Source organism: Ursus maritimus, unplaced genomic scaffold, assembly GCF_017311325.1.
Source record: "Ursus maritimus isolate PB19 unplaced genomic scaffold, ASM1731132v1 scaffold_18, whole genome shotgun sequence".
Lineage (NCBI taxonomy): Eukaryota > Metazoa > Chordata > Mammalia > Carnivora > Ursidae > Ursus > Ursus maritimus.
In genome coordinates this window covers 20,951,986-20,972,837 of record NW_024424230.1, presented here as the reverse complement: position 1 = coordinate 20,972,837, position 20,852 = coordinate 20,951,986, and the positions used below count along the sequence as shown (strand labels likewise).

The 20,852-nt window shown below is 37.3% G+C and overlaps 1 protein-coding gene across 1 annotated transcript in view; it reads left to right on the top strand.

The window, feature by feature from the left end:
- The window catches only part of DCC (DCC netrin 1 receptor), a 704,420-nt gene that overhangs the window by 572,267 nt on the left and 111,301 nt on the right, over positions 1–20,852 (top strand). The window contains exons 16-18 of the mRNA XM_008693128.2: positions 7,437–7,532; positions 12,888–13,120; positions 17,843–17,981. Of these exons, the coding sequence (XP_008691350.1) occupies positions 7,437–7,532; positions 12,888–13,120; positions 17,843–17,981 (468 nt within the window). The remainder of the gene's footprint in view (positions 1–7,436; positions 7,533–12,887; positions 13,121–17,842; positions 17,982–20,852) is intronic.

Sequence of the window (20,852 nt, the reverse complement as noted above, 5' to 3'; positions counted from 1 at the left end):
GGACAGCGCTCCTAGCAAAGGAAAAACAAAAAGAAACAAAACAAAACCTTCATAAGAGTGCTGGTTAGATTAGCTATTAATTAAATTTGCAAAGAAGTATATGTAATGAAATAGAATTGACGATTGAATGTATTATATACATTGCATCTTTCTCGAATATGAATTACTCATCCTTTTAGGAGATCAATGCAATCAGATCTATTTGCTATATACCCATTACACTTAATTAAATGGTTCAGGTCCAGTGGGGTCAGAGGTGTCCAATAACGTTTACCATCCGACAACCATCCAGTGGCCTGGACTCTGTGCACACGGTAGCCCTGGTTTCCTGCAACGAGCAGGCTTCTGCATTAGGAAAAACAGCTACCACTCTAATGTTCTCTAATTGACTTGTTGGCAGTGCTAATGGGGAGGGCAAAAGATGCAGGGACATGGAGAATGGGCCCTGACAAGCCCTTGGCATGAAGGGGGGCCACTGAGTGAAGTACATAATCTGTAATGAGTAAAGGACTATAGGCTGTCAATGTGGCACATGCCAGTAGCATTTAATTCACACCAAATATTAATTAAAAATAATGATGTTCTTCTCGTTGGCTTTTGTTACCAAGTACAGCATCTTGGTCTAGTCCCCGAGGAGCTTTCCACAGGTCTTTTGATTCATTCCCTCTGCCCTAGAGAGCCATTCATCTCACTACCTTCAAGAAAGCCTCAACAAAAGCTCTTAGAATAATGGGTCTCTCACCTACCAACTCTCTGGGGAAAGAGAATCTAGAATTCTATTACCCATCACTTGTCTTTACAACCCCTATAATCGGTAAATATGCATTCATTCCTCTTTTTTCCTGGTCACAAAGAAGATACTGGCCAGGAGCCATGTGTTTTAGAAGCTCAAAGAGTTATTAAGTATTTTTTTCAGCCTCCTTTATCCCAATCCAATGTATTCTGTAAGAAAAGTTGGCCAAATAGTGATGAAAAGCTGATCAATAATTTGAAATCTGTGGAATCACTCACAATATCCATAATTAAAAATAATTCCCATGGACATCCACCAAAATCCAAGTTATTTCAGTGCGATTCGATCACAGTAAATTCAAATGAAAAAATACTGCCGTACTTTATTTTCCAGAGGCAACTGATACATTTTCAAGCCATGTATCTGCATCATTTCAGTAAATCCAAAAACTAAATTTACTGTCATAATTGTCATTAAGTGTATTCCTGAACAATAGGGTCTGACCATAATTAATGATTAATTCATTTGGAATTCATTATGATATTAAATGTGTTTAACTCATTTGATTCTTCTATAGAGGGAGCAATTCCAGGCAAGTCTTTTTGTGGTTTACTGGTTTTAAAGTTTAAAAGCTCTGAGCATGTGCAGGAAAATAGCTCCACATTGCCCTCTAGTGGTGTGCCAATAAATGACACTCTCCTTTTGTAGGGGGAGAAACCCCTCATTCTCAGTTCCTCCCAGCATCTTTCCCCCTCAACACACAATAAAGATGCCAATATCACAACATGAAAGGGGATCAAAGCATTATAGCCCACTGTCCACTGTTATCCAATAACTGAGTAATATTTTTGTTATTGTTGTTTAGGCTGATTCAGTTCTGAATCAAGCTTTGTGGGGGCATGAAATATTCCTGTTACTTCTTAGGAGATCCAGGAGCATTTGGATCTTTACAGAGGCCAGAGGAAGCTCAGAAGATGTTAATGAGCAGGTAGACTATGAAGAACATAAAGGAAAGGTGATTTTTTTTCATAGAAAGAAGGAGGAAAGGGTAGACAAAAAAGATTGTAGAGTTGACCTAGGTCTTTCATTTCCTTGGTAATTCTATGTTACTTTAGAAAAGTCAATGAACTTACCTGAGCCTTAAATGACTAACTGAAAACAGGAGAAGACCAGACCGAATCATCTGCAAGACCGCTCGCTCTGATGGTATTCTTATACCAGTTACAATTCCATAGCAAATCTATTTCCCTTTCCCAAGGCTAAGCCATTACCAGGTTTTATTTAAATTAAAGCTAGGTCTCCCCTCAGGTGTGCACAGCACAGGTGGGATCTGTGGAATTTAGCAATTTGTGTAATTCATTAATCCAACAGCTAAGGAATTATAAAACTCCAGATTCTTAGCCAACGTATCCCATACCATGGCTAGAGATCAAGTGGAAGAAGCTATCATTACTCAGACCATCAGAGACTTATAAGCAAGCGTCGGCACTGAAATGACATTTAGCTCACATTTCCTATGGGGGAGAGATTAAGAAATGATGAATACTGCTCAGGAGCCAGAGAGCAGCTAGATGAGGTGCACATGTTGTTACAATTCAGATTGAAATAAAAATTCAAACTAGTAAAGTGAAAATGAACCTGTTAAGATACATTTTTTTTGAAATTTTATTTATTTATTTATTAGAGAGTGTGTGCACGCAGACCAGCAGGGGAGCAGCTGAGGGAGAGGGAGAAGCAGGCTCCCCGCTGAGCAGAGAGCCCAATTTGGGGCTCATCCCAGGGCCCTGAGATCATGACCTGAGCTGAAGGCAGACGCTTAACAGACTGAGCCACCCAGCCCCCACCCCCATTTTTTCCCTCTTAAATGAGAAATAATATGCACTCCAAAAACAGAAAGCCAATAGTGCACAAATGTTGCAGAGGCTTTCAGAGCATGTTTTCTAAGCAGGTATAAGCTGGGCAGCTGGGAGGAGGGGAAAGAGTGGTGAAGGCATGAATTCAATGTCTCATAGACCATACTATAGTGAGCTTCAGCTCTTAACTCTGAGCAGGTAGTGAAGAGCCTCTGATCAAATCAGACAGTCTTCACTCTGAATTCCAAGTGGAGAAGTCAGCATGAAACAATCATATTTAAACACCTTGTATAAATGAGACCTGCTTTATTATTTTATTGCACCCTCCTTACTTCCTTAGTACAGTTCCTAATTTGTTGCTGTTGACCTTATGGTTGACATGTTGACTAAGGAAGCCCAGACTTTGTCATTTATTTTTCCATGAATATGTGTAGATTTGCATGCATCTGTGTATGTAGGAATCTGAGGTGACAGATTTGTGGCTTACCTTCCATATGCTGATAGACTAGAAGACTGCCTTCCATATGCTAATAACATCTTGGAGTGGTGGCTCCTTTCCTTAGGTGAATTACTTAGAGGAATTACTGTCTAGCACCCTCTCATACCCTGTGACTAAATCTCTCCCCCCCCTCTCTTTCTACCTCTCTTCCTTTCTCCTCTTCTCTCTCCTTCGGATTTAAAAAGTAAAACCAAACCAAACCAAACCAAAATCAAAACCCAACCCCCAAGCGTACGACTTCTGGAATTGCTGACCTCTCTCTCACTCCCTTGATAAACAAATACATAGATAAATGCAAATATGTGCTATATGTGTATGTGAAACCAAATGCAATTTGACCCACAGAAAGGCAATTTTATGGAGCTTGACCATAATGCAAATGTTTACATTGTACTTGTATAGATAAATCATGTTTGAAATCAGGCTTTGTCTCCACTCCAGTAAGTATAAAGGATGTTTCCTAGTAGAGAAGGATTTTTGCTGACCCATCTAACTGTATTTTTGACATACACCTTTTTCCTGAGATTCTTTTCTACTTCCTATCATCCTTCTATTTCTAAAGACTACCCATACTTTCAAACCCTAGTACCAAGTCCATATCTGCCAAGAAGTCTTAGATGACCCTACCCCTCACTTATTTTCCAGGCTTCTAAACTCACATAACATTCACAAGTTGTATCACACACTGTACTGCTTAATTTTATGTGGTCTTTCATTGTTCATTGTTTTCTCTGCCCAGAATTATGTACGATTGTAAGCTGACAATAGAGGTCCATCTTTTACATATGCTCCAAGTGCATTTAGCACTTGCTGACTAATTACTTTCTTATTAGTAAACTAGGTTAACAGCAAAAATTAATAAATAAATATCCCCTCTTGTAGGGGAAGCAATTCACTTAATAGAAGCCCTTTGACTACATTAAACATAATTTTATTTTATTCCTCTTGCTATATTGTGGCTCTCATGTCGTTGTGGTTTGGCATGTCAATATCTCGAATGCTAATATTTGGGTCACATAAAATCTCATGAAGAAAAAGCCATCTAATCAATTTTCAAAGAATACTCCCTGTCAGAAATAAATCCACTCATTTTAAAAACTTTTTTTAATTGTAAAATAAAAGACAGATACAGAAAACTACAAGCAACAAATATATAGCTTAATGAATTATTGTAAGTTGGACTTGAACTGTTTCTTTGCTCTATTTCCTGCAAAATGGCATTTGGATCTAGAGGTTTAATCAGACTAAGTAGGTTCAGTCCCTTGGGAAGACTCTAGAAGGAGTGTGTTCTTTCTTTAGAAGATACCTAAAGCCTAGGTTTCTCTATTTGTCTTAGCAATCATGAATGCTTAATGCCCAGATCCATTTGTTCATTGGGGTGCAAAATAGTAATATTTGAATTCCATCATTGAGTTTTTACTTATTAGTTGGAATAATATTATAAGTGTATGCTTCCCCTCACATGCTGTGTGGTTACGCAGTTGTAGAGTTTATTTAAGAAAAACATAATAAATATTTGATTCATGGGGCGCCTGGGTGGCACAGTCATTGAGCGTCTGCCTTCGGCTCAGGGCGTGATCCTGGCGTTATGGGATCGAGCCCCACATCAGGCTCCTCCACTATGAGCCTGCTTCTTCCTCTCCCACTCCCCCTGCTTGTGTTCCCTCTCTCACTGGCTGTCTCTATCTCTGTCAAATAAATAAAATAAAATCTTTAAAAAAGAAAGAAAGAAAAAGAAAGAAGGAAAGAAAGAAAGAAAGAAAGAAAGAAAGAAAGAAAGAAAGAAAGAAAGAAAGAAAAGAAATATTTAATTCTTTACCTGGTTTTCAAGATAATAATTTCATTCTCTGTCAACCTCAGAAGTGACCAACTTTTTTTATTTTTTAAAAATATCTTTATGAACTCATACATCCATGTCTATTTGTTGGGTTTCAATTCATTGCAACTCTTACCTTTACTGAAGCTCAGATTGTCTTCATCTTTGGTCAGTGGAGCCTCTTTGATTTGATTCCTGAATCCATTTGACATGAGCCTTTTAGTCTTTGGTTGTTTCCTTTCTATCTGGTTACATCAAGATGTTTCAGGCTCAACTGATATGTGTCCTACCTCAGGCCAAGAATCACCCAGTTTTACAAGAACCCCTTGTTTTTTGCAGTGCAAAAAAAAAAAAAATTTTTTTTTTTCAAAATCCCAATCTGGGCATTAGGGGTACTTGTTATTGACAATGTCTCTAGACTTCTTCAGTGGATAGAACTAGGGCAGACATAAAATGCCTTTTGAGTTTAAACTGATTTTCCGATGAAATTTTAGGAACTAAGACTTTACATATCTCTTTTGTTTTACATCACTATGTCCTTTCATCCACACTAATCTTCTGGTTCTCAAGGACACAGGAGATGATAGAATTATAATATCTCAAGATTATTCATTTGCTTTATCCCATATTACATTAGTCTCAGAATAACAATAATAGTAGCATCACCATCAATCATAATTATTGAAACATTGACTTGTGCATACACTACCTCTGTTTTCCCTTATTTTTGACTTATGATTATAGGACAGCTACAATATCAGAACATGTAGACATTACAAAATAAAATTTCCCCTTTTAACTCTCACTTACTCTTAGCTCCTACCGTTCGTTGTTCACCAGTTTACTATTGGGGTATCTTCCCTGGTCATTTAGGAGCTCATTTCTCAGTAGTTCAGTAGTTCTCAGGATCACAGGAGCAATACTCTGTCATTGCTTATATGTCGACCACAGCTTGGGTGTGCCATTTATATTTAACTTTTGTTAACTATAAAATCCTTGAATCACATTTTCTTACCTTGGATATCTCAAATACATTACTTTAGTTCCTTCCGGCATAAAGTGTGGCTGTCCAAAAATATGATTTTTAACTCAGCAAAAATTTCTTGCATTGCACTTTTTATTATTTGTCCTGTTCCCTTTCTTTGGTTTTCCTCCTCAAGGAGAACTATTGCTCATTGGTTAGACCTTTCTTCTCTTCTATTCATCACTCTCTCCCAAATTCTCTTTTACTCTCTCTGAATTTCTTTTTGTTTTTCCTTGTGCTTGTTTGTTCGTCTAGTTACTCTTTATTTTTAAAATTATTTTTATTATTATTATTATTATAATTATTTATTTAGTCTTTCTTGAGTGATACCACCTCCTTTCTGAGGGTTTTTTTTTTTTTCTAATTCTGATTTATGTTACTCTTGTATATCTGGCGTTTAATTTTCTTAATGTTGTTTAGCTCATTTTGAAATAATAAATTTCAAAAGTTTGATCTACTTTTCTTGTGTATTTTCGATCTCTTTTGGGGGATGTGCTTGTCTATGGGAATGGTATTCTCCTCAGTTTATTTTGTAAAGTATTTAGCCTCAACTGATTTTTGTTGCTTGCTTTCTTTCACATGACCTGTTTCCCTATGTTCCCAGATGCTCAAATAGCTTTTCTAAATACACAGAGCTCCCTCTCCTGTTTTCATTAGACCAGAGCTGAGGGCTCAGCAAACTATAGCCTGCGGGTCACATCTGGCCCAGGTCCTATTTTTGTTTGAACCCCACTGAACTAAGAACAATTTTTACATTTTTGAAGAGATGCAAACAAACAAATGCAGGTGAATACATGACAGAGATAATATGGGCTGCAGAGCTTCATATTTACTATCTGGGTGTTTTACAAGAAAAGTTGGCCAACTCTGATATGCACTAAAAGCTATATGATAACACGCTTCCCAAGTTTTCATGACTTTCTTCTCTTCTACTTTTCTCTGGACTTTCTCTTCCCTTCATTTCTGTTGCTTTTGTCTGTTCAAATTTTAACTCTGTTCCCAGCAGTTTGTCCCCTGTGTATGTCCTGTCCCGGAGAGGAGATTTTGCAGGCTAGTTTTGAGTTTTATGTTTACTATCCTCAGATTGGCCTGCTGCATTTTCTAGGATTAGCTGATGATTATTTTAGAATTAACCTGTTTTGAAGCTTCTCTCTGATTTCTCCTATGCAGATGCTGATAACACACAAGTCCTAAGGTAGTTGGCGGTTTGTCCACATGCTATTGTATTTCGGGGTTTGAGAGTATAGCTCATCACCTACTTTTGTTGTAATTGTCCAAACGCTTGTGGTTGTGTATCTAGTCATTCAGTCTCTTTTTATGTGGATATTTAGGAAGATTAAAAATTGTATTGTCAGCACTGCCACTTTCTTCCCAGAATCAAACTCACTCATTTTTAAACAACAACTTACTTAATAGATCATATTGAATTTTATTGCAGGAAAATGTTTACCCTGGATATTTCAGTACACTAAATAAATCAACATGTTTATTTTCTTTCTGTTTTTCTCCAGAGTCAAGTTCCCATTACGTAATCTCCCTAAAAGCTTTTAACAATGCAGGAGAAGGAGTTCCACTTTATGAAAGTGCCACCACCAGATCTATAACAGGTAAGCTGAAATAGTTCATCCTCCTATGATAAGGTAGCCAGTGTCTGAGTTGTGGTGGGAAAAAGCAAAAACAAAAACAAAAAACCTAAACAAAATAAAACAAAATACAAAGGACAAAAACAAATAAACAAAACATATGTCGTCATGTTCTGAGCCTTGAGTGTGTATGTGTGCATGCATATCTGTGTATACGTGTGTATACACATACACACACATAGTTCATTATTTTCTTGGTGTACAAAATTAAGTGAGAGGAAGTGAGTCTATTAATTAGTATGTGGACTTAGAGAATATAGATGTCTCCTTCTCTGTCTTCTCTCAGTAGCTCATATTTCGGTGGCCCGATACCACTCTTCATTCTCCTGAGCATCTTGTCTCATCTTGCAAATCAGTGCAATTGAGGCAGGAAAGTTTCTGCACAAAAGCCACCAAATACCCAAATGGCCACTTGCTTCTCTACAGAGGATCCTTCAAACTAGTATGACAAGGAAGGGCTGACCTCCTGGGACTGATTGGGACTAGGCTGCGTCAGACAGGTCGCCTTTTCCTGAGCCAGGCCTATAGGTCATCCCAACAGTGCCCAGAGCCTTATGACATTGAAAGGACTGGCTGCTTCCAGGGTTTCACACCTCTAGGAATTCTTATGTGAGTTGGACCATAAAGGCAGCACACAAGAGAAAAAGAGCCCAAGGAACTCAGAAAGGAATGGGTAAGAGAGTGAGATTCAGGACATTTACAGAGACAATTTGTGAGCAAGGCTGGGCTTACTCAAAAAAAGAATAGCTACCACCCCTGGGGGTGTTTTCAAAGTCACTGGAAAGTCACACAACCATCCCCAATAGCCTTATGTCTGAAATCTGAAAGTAAAACCCAAGAGATCCATCTTCTTAATGAATTCTTTGATCCTGGCTCCTTTCTAAACCCACAAGCCTCAGACCTCATTTAACTCATCAGTTAGTTTCACCTTAATGAGAATAAAGGATCTGAGAGCAAGATTTCACAGCGAACTCTAAAGAATATGGAAAACTACTGGGTGCCTGAGTAGGAAGTCCTGACAAGGAGGAATAAATCAACATAGAATAAATAGTGGGATCTGTGACTTCTGCTACATCCTAAATTTATGTAAACTTTGTACAGTTTTTTTCCAAACCCACGAACTCCATTCATGGACTATGTTGAGAATACACAGTTGTAAAGTGAATTCACAGTTGTTAACATGATGGTTTCCGAATATACCATCACTTAATTGATTTCAACCAGATTTTCTTGTAAGGCAAAGTTGTTGTTCCAGAGTTTGCTCGAATCTTTGGCTGCTGTTTTCAAGTCTATGATCTGCCTAAAATGGTACGCAAAATGTTGGGTATGTGTCAATGTATTCATTTATCTGTGGAGACACTATGGCTCTCTCATTGTGTTATCAGAAGTGCTCATGTCTCCCCAAACAGGCAAATAAGAAGTATCACCCAAGAGAATGTCTACTATCAAACATCTAAATAAGATGAGGCATATGGAGGTCCAGAATAGGAAACCATAAGATAACATGAGGGAGGGTGTCTAGAATTTTCACTTCCCCTTATTTTCTTGTTCCGCCAGCAGCAGGGTTCTTTGAGAGATAGCAGGCCACTTTAGCTGTACTTATCCTTTCCACAATTTGTATTTAGTAAGCCATCTCTTTCCTGTCTATGATAAAAGATGTTGAGCACCTGCTCACCAATGTGTCCTTGGGCTTGTGATCAGGCCACACAAATTATACTATGGCTAGTCTTTCCAAACACTACTTTTGTACCAAAACTAAGCCCACAAAAAGGGGACACTCAGGTTACCAAAAAAAAAAAAAAAATCAATTTTGAGCAGAAAGCTGTAGTAGAAGTAGAGTTTACATAAACCAAAGATAAGCTGTTCACAAAGCACCATTTGGGACATTAACTTCTGCCTTCAATTTATTGTCATTCTTTAATCCTTGGCATATGACATTCCCAGAGTAGTTTCTAAAACACCAGTGATCCATAAGACTATTTTTTCTCTGATAGGACTCTAATCCTAATGGATCTGGGGGAACGAATGGATACCAAAAGTTGGAAATTGTGTGAGGCATTTTCTTATTGAAGTAAAGTCAGTAGGGGATTGAAGAGGAATGAATAAAACCAGTCCTTTCTAAAGGGAAAGCATATACTTTTCCTGAATGTGGCAGACTTATTGTGTTTCCACCACATCATGGAGAACAAAGGGCAAATAAACGGAATCAAAGGTTAAGGTTCTGGGAGAAATTCTATCAATAAATGTGTCATAGTGCCACAGAGAAGACATTCTCTGTCTCTGAGTTCTGCAAGTATTCCCATGAGAAGACTTGGAAGAGGCCAGCATAAAGTAAATAAAAAATCAGAGGCAATAAATGCATCAGGCTGGAGTAAGTACCAGGCCGTGATGATTTCCACCAACACCTGCTCTTACGTGGAGCCTCATCCCTGGGGCCTCATCTCATCCTGAACATATTAGTATTAGAGCTGAGGAAAGTTTCCCCAGGTCAAATGGGCATGTTAAGAGTTTTATTTTTGCAGTAGAGCTTTTTAGTTCTTATTGTTGCAAGAACAAGACATTTTGAGCCTGTAGAAGGGAAGAAGGCAGGGGAATAAGGTGTGTTGTTTGAATTTGTTTATTCTCAACTGTTTTATCAATGTCTGAATGAAGTATAATCCAGCCATGTAAAATTATGTCATTGTTTTGAACTTTAGTGTGTGAACTGAAAATTCATGAACTCTTACCAAAATATTTATTAGGAATTGAATAGGCTTCTCTTCTTAGCAAAAGGTTTGAGGCTATGTTTTGTCTTTTTAATTTTTAATTCATTTAGTTTTTACTCTTGAATATAACCACTGCAAATCAACAGCATAGAAGGCACCTGAAAACTGGAAAAAAGTTATTTAGCAAGAAAAAAAAATTTTTTAACAAAAAAATGCTTTTAATTTAACTACTCAGTTTCTGTGCTGAGAGAAAGATAATTAGCAGTGTATGTAGTATATATGTATTTAGAGCAGGGCTCGCTACCTGCTGGAACAGTCTGCTTTGTTGGAAAAGCTCTAGGTCTGTACTCTCCAAGATGATGGATTGGCTTATATGGCCATGGGATACTTAAAATTGGCCGGTGCCACAGAGGAAGTGATTTTTAAATTGTATTTAATTTTAATAATTTAAATTTAAATTGTCCGTGTAATTAGTGGCTCTTGTACTAGGCAGTACAGATCAAAAGGAGGTGGCAAGTAGAATGACAAGCCATTCCTGAAAACAGATTCCCTAAAAAAGTCAAGAAACACTTGGCCAGGGACAGAAATTCTTTAATTATGTTAAGTCCATAGATAAATACCAACAAACATTACTTGAAATTTGAGGGACGCATTCTGGAACGGAGACTCCAAGAAACTCCACAAGTCATGAAAAACAGACTATTGTAAAACCCAGAAACATCCAGATGGAGGGTTAGCATTCCTTGAAGTAGAATCACGGCTTTTCAAAACCTTATATATGGCACCTGTGACTATTATTAAATTCATATCGGTTTAAAAACCAGGTTAAGCAAAGAAACAACAAATGTGGTACAACACATTCTGTAGACTGGGCAAAAAAGAGGTTTGTGAATCAGAATAGTCTTCCTGTGTGTATAACATTCTTCTTGGAAAGTCCGCTAAGAATAGAAACAAGGGAGGCAGCACCTGCTTCAGTTTGCCCAAAACACCTGTCACCGATGCACCAACCTGATGACTGATCGGGATCCTCCTGGAGGCTCTTCAGCTCCCCCTTCATCATTTCATAAATCCATTTGGGTTTAAAGGAGCCCTTAATAAAAAGACACGTCAAAGGAAATGTGGAAAGCCTGGGCTCTGTCATTAAATTTTAAACACACATTTTTCTTTCTCTCTCTTTCTCTTTTTTTTTTCTTTCCTTTTGTTCTGTTTTTGTTTTCAGGTTTTATATTTTGCTCCAAAGACCACAGCCCAGTAAACTACTAAATAATTCATTGGAAAACAGAGCGATGAGTAGGGGATAGGTATTTGAGATACAGTGGACAAAGTGAAGTAATCATCAAAACCAGCCAGCAGCTGCTGTGCTTGGAACTAGGCTATTTAAAAATATAAACTCTGTACATACCCCGCCTCAGACACTCTACATCTTAGCAGGTCAGCTCCCCAAATGTCATCATATGCCCAGCCTGAGGGCTTTTTTTTTTTTTTTTTTTTTTTGGTTAGTGAGAATACATATGACATGATTTAAAGGTAAAATTTCAAAAACTGAAAAGTCTTAGGTATAAAATAAAAGCCTCAAAATTGGACTCTTACTATGGCCACAAGATAAACTCCTCTGATTCTGATATCCACAGCATAAAAATGATATACATATAAAATTTTTCTAGAGAATTTTCGAAAACCACACACGTCATCAGGCAGGTTCTGATTATGTTAATCAGGATCAAACCCTGTGTGTGCCTCACGCAGTTCATTCCGTCTCCCCAGTCCATAACGTAGTCTTCCCATGGAACTTGACATTTTGGAACAAGTAATATAGAATAGAGGTATGTTTTAAGAGCCTTAGTTAATTACTCTGTGGGAAAGTGGGTAAAACAGATACTTCCATACTTTCTTTAAGGATTTCAGTCCAAGACAACCTGCCACACCAAGTGCTAGGAGAAACCTACTTATCAACCATATCACTGGACCACACGGACCATGGACTTGGTCAGTCTGGCTTTACACAATCATAGCCATAGACGGATTGCTGTAGACCACAGAGCCCTTTGGGCTTTATTATTTGTTTCTTGCCTAAACAATATTTATGCAGATATAAGCTAAGCAATAACGTAAGCATTAGAGAAACCAAGTCAAGTTAGAAAAGGAGAAAAATGAAAAAACATAAAAAACAGATATTGGATAGCTATTTATTTCCTTAACAGGAGGAAATAAACCAGACACTCCTTTTGATCTTGTTAGTTTAAGTTATCTGTATAGTTATAAAACTGAGAAGCTCTAGACTAGACCTTTTAAGAAGCAATGTGCAACACTCCAAGAAGAAATGGACTTTTAAAATATATAGCTAGAAGTGACCACCAAAAGTGGAGTTGATAAAAACACTACAGGGAAACGAGTGAATTACAGAAAATAGTTATTTTTGTGATATAGCAATACTGTTTCTAATGAGTTTTCCGATTGAATTAATTGTATTTTTTTCTGTTCTTCTCATGTTCCCTTTCATCATTATTGCCATGCATTTAACTCATTGTGATGTGTTACCACTGATATTTATTTTTTTAACTCTTTTATTTATGTCTTTATTTGTTTGTTTCATTTGGCGGGTTTTTAAACCCAGATCCCACTGACCCAGTTGATTATTATCCTTTGCTTGATGATTTCCCCACCTCGGTCCCAGATGTCTCCACCCCCATGCTCCCACCAGTAGGTGTACAGGCTGTGGCTCTTACCCACGATGCCGTGAGGGTCAGCTGGGCAGACAACTCTGTCCCTAAGAACCAAAAAACATCTGAAGTGCGACTTTACACTGTCCGGTGGAGGACCAGCTTTTCTGCGAATGCGAAATACAAGGTGAAGTTCTAATTGATAGTGTAAAATTTAAAATGAATTGTCATTTGCTTAATACATTGTTTTAAATGCTTCCTGGACTGTCGTGAGTCATTTCGCTGCAGTGGCACTAAATGGAAAACAAAGCATTTTAATAACTCAATATCTAGAATTAGAATGGGAATGATTGTGTCTTAGGAAGCAGTTCTAAGGCAAGGTAGAACAACATCAAGAAATGTAAAATGTTCTTCGAGTTCCACTAGATGCTGTGTTTGTATGAATGATTTGATTCTGTACAAGGGAATGCCATTTCCTTGGAAAATAGCAGGGCTCCACATTCATTTTCGGGATAGATTTTTCTTTTCATTTGGAATCTAGATGGACACCAAAGGCAACCCTGTTAATGTTACAGAGACCCATTTTATAGTGCATGTGCCCAGGACCACAGCTGGAAGATTTTGTTACAAAGTCCTTAGAAAGCACTCTGAGCCATTAGCATCTACTTCCGCAGTTAGCCTTGAAACACACTCATGTGGTAAAGAAAACCATAGTGCACACTTCCCTTTAACTAATATGAATTAGACCAACCCCTTTCACTGAGTCATCCTACAACCTTACTAAGAGCTCAGTAGAGACAGGTATTGGAGGCCTTGTCTTTACTACTTTTAAATCCCTGTCAGCCAGCCTTAGCAACGCCAGCAAATAGTCATATACGGGGACAAACTTGTTACCTGCTAAGCCTGCCACAATGTTAGTATATGCAAACAACCCACAAAATGTGGTCTAACATGAGAAAATCAGCAAGTGACTATCAGGTACCTACTAGGTACCTAGAACTGTACTAGATTATAGAGCACTTACACACAGTTTCATTGTTGCTAATTAACATATTATTTATAACTTTGGAATGAGTAAGACACTCAGTTCCATTGATACACTTCAAAGAATCCATAAGTTATTCAAGTGAGATAATATATGAAAACACATTGAAAACAAAGCTTCACAAGATGATGATTCGGGGTGAAGAAGATAGTTTTAAAAATAAAATCATACTTGTTACCCAGTAACCAAGGAACCAATAGTTCAATCCTGGCCCTCCAGCTTCAGATGACCCTTATCTGAGAAGAGAAGGTCCCTTCTCTTTACCACTCCCCTGGGGTAGCTCTCAGAGAGAATTTGAATCTCCTGATATTTTATCCAGTGTTTTTTCCACTAAACTGCCATCTTGCTTCATCTAGCATGTAGCCAGTGGTGATTTCAGGATGACAATTTCCTTTGCGGTGTCTGACTCTAAAGACCCTGGAGATAAAGCCAAATCCCACCAATAATATTGTAAATCTGCCTCTTTCTTCCTGTAGGCATGCTGGATCTGCTTCTAGTCTCTTTCAACTTTTAAGTGGTATAAAATTCACATCTCATCATAAATCTGTTTTTAGTTGAAACCATTTTAAAAGGCTTTCTTTGGGACTGTCACCCTGCTAGATCAGGTATTTGGGAAAACTCTGCAGGCAAGTCAAATGGTATCATTGCTATAACATATGTTTTAAGTACCCTATCCATCTCCTTGCAGTATTAGATTTAAGACTCAGCAGAACGATGAATAAAGATAACATTATCAGATAAGACAACCAATGAAACATAAGTCTCTCTTTATATACAGATTGCCCAATTCTAAGTTTACTTTTAAAAGACTACTTTAAAAATTTTATGCTCATAATTGCTGTACTTTGGTGATACATTCATTTCACAGAATGGCCATGGGTACTTTGCCAGTATGTGAAATGTTCTGAAGGACAATGATTGTTCTCTGCAGAATGGCTTAAGTTCCAGAATTTCTTGAGGCAAATTATTTCAGTTGAATAGTTAATACAGCAAACATGGAATTATTGAGTCTCACGAAGAATGTCTGTAAAGTAAGACTCAGCCCCAAAACTAGTCCTTATAAGCGGTGGCTGACTTCTCTCACGGACTGAAGTTTGGGAATAGAAAAGAGATTTTGAATGTTTCTCTTCCCATCATCTTCCCCGACCTAAGGCTTTCAGTTAGTAACATTCTGTCCCCCATTGTACACACCCACACTCCACATCCTCACCCTGAGAAGAAGAGTGTTAGAGGAAGGGTGGGGTAAGTTGGATAGCAAGGATAAATGCAGACCACATCAAGCCCACTAGACAGTAATACAATAAGCTTACCTTTTACAAATAATGGTAATAGAATGCTTTGGTTTTACATTGTGAACTTCTCAAACTACCTTCATAGCTATTACTTCATCTCACTCCCCAATACCGCTTTATAAGGTAGGCAGAACATATACAAGATGGGGGGGGGGGATAAATACATGGAGTCTAATGACCTCAGTGCAAGACTTGGCTTTGCTGTGTCCTGCCATGCCATTGAACTTGCTCGATCTCATTTTTCTCATCTGTATGATTGAAATACTCACATCTACTGTAAAAAGAGTAAGATTTTCCATAGTTGAGCATGTGTGTAGATCCCTTTATGAAGACATCAGTAGGTTGTATAACTTGAAAATTTTCCCATGAAACTACAGCTGGAGCGCAGGTGACCTAATGGCATTATACAAGGCTATCGCCACCAGGAGTACCCTTCTACTTCATTTAATCCCAAATCAAGCCATATTCCAGACATTTATATTTTGATTGTCTAAAACTCTGTTTTGATTTTCCTTATCAGAAGGAGGAATTTTCTGTAATTTACTTTCTATTGAAATGGTTAATCACATGATGTTTTATATAAATTTCTATGTGAAATACATTCACTGAGTGTTGACTAATGCTTACCAGATACATCATGGCTATTACAGAAGATACAAAGTTGTGCAAGACTCAGTCATGCCCTCAAGATACTTAGAATTCAATAGGGAACTTAACATATGCCTAAATTTATGTATCACATTAGACAATGAATGAAATACTGTAGCTTACATTTATTTAATAAGTTCCCTGGACCAGATACTATGTTTTACTTTACAGACACTTTAAATAATGCTAGGAGGTCAGTGCTATGGTTATCACCATTTTATGGTTGAGGAAGTTGAGGCTCAGAGAGGCAGTACCTGTTGTATTCTGTACTCACAAAAATAACTGGCCATGATTTTCCAAAGTGCTTCCAGGCTAGTGATTTATTCTGAGCGATAACCTTCCATGAAGTTCCTGAGAAAACCCAGTGAATTCATGGTATTTACAGAATTCACGTGTGTTATTCTGAAACACAAACAAGGACAGGATTGCTTACTGGCCTCCCAAACGCCAGTGATGTTTATGCTCAAAGAAACTAGTTTTATAAAAGTATGATCTTTTCCTCCTAGCTGAAATATTTCCCGTTGTCCCATTTCTCCCCTTATTTCCATTTCTAAGACTTAGAGGTGTTCATGATAGTGAGGGAAGACAGGGTTGGAAGTTATATTTCAGCCTGTCAGAGCCTACGTGCCCATGTTGTGTTTTATTTGATGAAATTCTATCTTCCTGAGTCTACACAGTACTTTTACATTTACTTAGGGCCCACGTTTTTACAGCAATTTTAAAGAAGAGCTTCTGATAGATGTTTATGAGGTTATCACTTTAATAGGATGGATGGGCACATCATCAAAATGTTATTAGTACAGTTAAATAGTTATTTGGTTTTGTAATAAAATATAGGATTTTCATACCTATAATCTAAGGATTCATAGTAGAATAAAAAAGATATACTACACTACAGTAGTATAGGAAGAGATAGGTGGGGAAAAAGAGCTTTCCTTGATTTTCTAAACAGAGATATATAACAAATGTAATAAATATAAAAGTGAAGATAAATATTAAATTTTGGAAAAGGATCAATATCTAGATACCAAGCATAAATTGATACTTAGAAGAGGTATAAATAGGCAAAATTTGTCTGATCATATGGAAAATATTCATTAACCTGGAAGATTAACCTGTTTTTTTCTTCATTACCATTTTGATCTCTTGAGTAAGCAATGAAAATAGGTACTTTATTTTCTACTAAAATGTCTTTAACCTGCTATTCAAAAGACAAAGAATGAATTCAAAAGACAAATAATACTAACACAATTATAATCTTTTAATACTTATCCAACTTGTTGTTCCCTTCCTAATCAATTGCTCCAGTGACCACACTTAAATGTGTGTTTAATGTGAACTTTGCATAAAAAGAAAACCACACAATACAACATTGCTTTTGTTTATTTTCTTTATAGTAGCCAAACAGATTCTGGAATCACTAAAATGTGTGCTATAAATAACAATAAATAAATAAATACATAAATAAATTAATAAATAAACAGCAGATCTCAAAAAAATTAATTTTATTACTAGTGGAAAATAATCATGATGATCTATTTAAAATATATAAATTAAAATTTCTGGAAAAAAAAGATTTTGATTATTACAAACAAAGTTAAAGTCAGTGCAGATTAGCTTAAAAATGGAATTGACAGAAGCAAGCAGAATTGGTGCTGACACAGTGGTTATTGCCCTACTTGGGAAAATTGATCAGCTACCACTCTGAACAACACTGCATCTGATTTGATCCATCATGTTTTGGATGTACAACCAGCCAGTGTAAACTGGTTGACAGAAAGAAAGTAGAACCATGCTGTGTCCTAGGTTTATGCTATTTGGAAACAGACTCCTTGTTTGTTATTTGGTCGTCTCTTTACATGCTTTGACTTACCCGGTTGATAGACTTCATCTTTTTCTCTTTGCTTATTCCCCACTGGTACAGTCAGAAGACACAACATCTCTGAGTTACACAGCAACAGGCCTCAAACCCAACACAATGTATGAGTTCTCGGTCATGGTAACAAAAAACAGAAGGTCAAGCACATGGAGCATGACTGCCCATGCCACGACATATGAAGCAGGTATGTGAAGAGACCCTTGCTTCCAAATTTCTACTTTTGATGGTGTTTCCCAGATTTTGTGGGAGTTGGAACATATGTGCACCATGATGGCTAAGTTACGCCTTATCCTGCAGAAAATCTTTTATACTCTGTAGTTCAAAGCACTTTTATACCTAGTATTATCCTCCCCACTCTAGAAAAGAAGAAAATGAGTCCCCAGTGGTTTGAATAATCTGGTTTTAATCTGGGCATTAACTCCGGAGATCTGAATATAAATCTTTTTTTCAATACCTTCAAGTAAAGGCAGAAGTCCATGCACTGAACTCTGTCTAAAACATTTGGGTCTTTGATCAGCAAGCAGTCATAGTGGGCATTTACTTTTTTGGAAAGAAATTGGGTACAATGCATTAGAACCATAATCACATTGATGTTTACCATAAATAACCCCAGCTGGGTATGGAAAGAAGTTTCTGGGTGGTTATGATCACTGCTTAGAAATAAGACAACGCAATGGAAAAACCTTCATGCAATTTGAAATAGTTCAAATCACAGGAAAATGTAATTCACTGTAAATTTTACCAGTCACATTTACTATGGATCATAAATGCTGAATTCATAACCTTAACAGACATGCAGTGCACTTGGCTTTTACAGTTCGCAGAAATTCAACATCTGAAGAATACGGGGTCTAACCTGCTGTTTGATTGGTTTCATGGTAGTCTACTTAGGGGTAAACTACACCACACACTTCCAAATTTAAAAAAATACATACCAATAAAACTCTCTGGTAAGTTGAATTTCTTTTTCCATTAGAATTTGTCCCATGGCATTGCAGTTCATTTATTCCAAGCTACTACCTTAACTCGGGGAGTTCACTGTTAATATTTTTTACATTTTTGTAGATACTTCTTTCTGTAACAAGTTTTCTAGTTTGTCTGATTTAATTTCAGCATTCTTCTTTTTTTATCTTCTTCTATTTTACATGTTTACATATATTAACTCTTTCTCCTAGAATTCTGCCCTAGATGCCAATATTCGCAGCTTCTTAGGAAGAATAATGCGGAATGGGTTATATCCTATGGGGAGATTAAGGGCCCTGCTCTTCCTTTTTACTTAAAAGGAGATGAAAGGAGTTAAACACAAACCAGTAAGACGTTTAGGTCTTGTCTGAGTGAAAGAGAAGGAACAGTAATTTCCTCTTAAAGCAAGCAAATTCATTCATTTTTCCCTTTCATAAACATAAAGTGCACCCTAACATCTGGCTTGATAAATATATCCTATTCATTTCTCATCAACTGCCTAGCCTTGTAGGGACACCAACAGTGAGATCCATTGCTGACAAAAAGATATTAACTGCTAGAGAGGGGTTAGTAGGAAGGTGATTGTCAAAACAGATAATGATCTGGACAAAAGTGTAAATAGCATGTGGGTGAGATCCCTGGGTGATGATGAGAAGCAAGAAGTAATTCACAAGTGTCTGCAGACTTTATAGCTGTGAGAAGGAAATGAAGTGAATGAAATAATTCTAGGTCTGCTTCTACTTCTGCAGTAACATAAAGACTGTGTGGGATTGCACAGTTATGCGCTTGTGCTGAAATTGCTTGTGATAAAGGTAAGAGTGGTTAGCAAATCCTTGAAATAAAAGATTTCATTCTGTCCAGGTGATAAATCCTTCATTTTATTCCAGTTAAGTAAAATAGAAAAAATTGGAAAGACACATGAAGTAATACAGAAAAAAAGCCAAAAGTCCTGAAGTAACATAGGAAATACAACCACAGAGTTTTGGCCAAGTTGGAATCTGAACAAACAGATCCTGGGATAAATTTTGTCTGGAAAAATAAAGGGAAGTTTCACAAAAGAAATAATAATTGAGCAATGGCCTGGGTGGATCATCAGGTACCCATTCTGGGGACTTCAGAGGAAAGGAGCAGCATGTACAAAAGTACACAAGCAAGTATTAGAACGATGTCTTCCATAGACATTTATGAATGGTTCAGAGTGAGTGGAGCACAGAATTCATTGGACAACAAGAGGAGATGAACCTGTAAAAGAAAATGCAGTAAATTCCAGGGCCTTTCATTTATTATTTGTTATTTATTTACATTTATAAGACTTTATTTATTTATTTGAGAGAGAGAGAGAGAGAACAGGCGAGAGAGCGAGCAAGAGAGAGCAGGAGCAGTGGGGGAGGGGCAGAGGGAGAGGGAGAAGCAGACTTTCTGCTGAGCAGGGAGCCTGACTCAGGGCTGGACCCCAGAACCCTGAGATCATGACCTGAGCCAAAACCAAGAGTCAGATGCTTAATTGACTGCACCACTCAGGTGCCCCTCTTATTACTTGTTTATTTACATTTACTCCATAGAAAATCGGTAGTCAATAAAGAATTTCTGAAAGGTCACCTCCAGGCAGAACCCGTGAGATTGGAGAGGAACAGACCAGAACCATTCTGCTTGACTCAGTAGGAATCCCTGAGGTCATGGGGGCCACATTCCTGTGCAAATAGTGTTCCGCTTATATGATATTTGAACTACTGATTCCAATACCAGAACCCCTATTCACCAACACTCACAGGGCTTGAGGAAAAAGAACTTGCACATCGCCTAAAATAGATTAGTGGTTAGACTGGTTTTTTTTGAAAAATAACCACCTCTTCGGTGTATTGTTTTGCTAGGTGAAGTTGAAGTCATTTCATCTTTTTTGAATACCGTAACAGATTCAGTGAAGCAATCTAATCATCACCATTTAACTATTTTCTAAATAAGCATCAATTTGAACTTTAACCTAGTTAAGAAAAAACAGATTGTTCTGACTAGTTAGAAAGACAGATCTTTTAATTACTTCCATAATCGAACAATTCCTTATTACGCTTGGTATAATATTCTAAGTCAATTT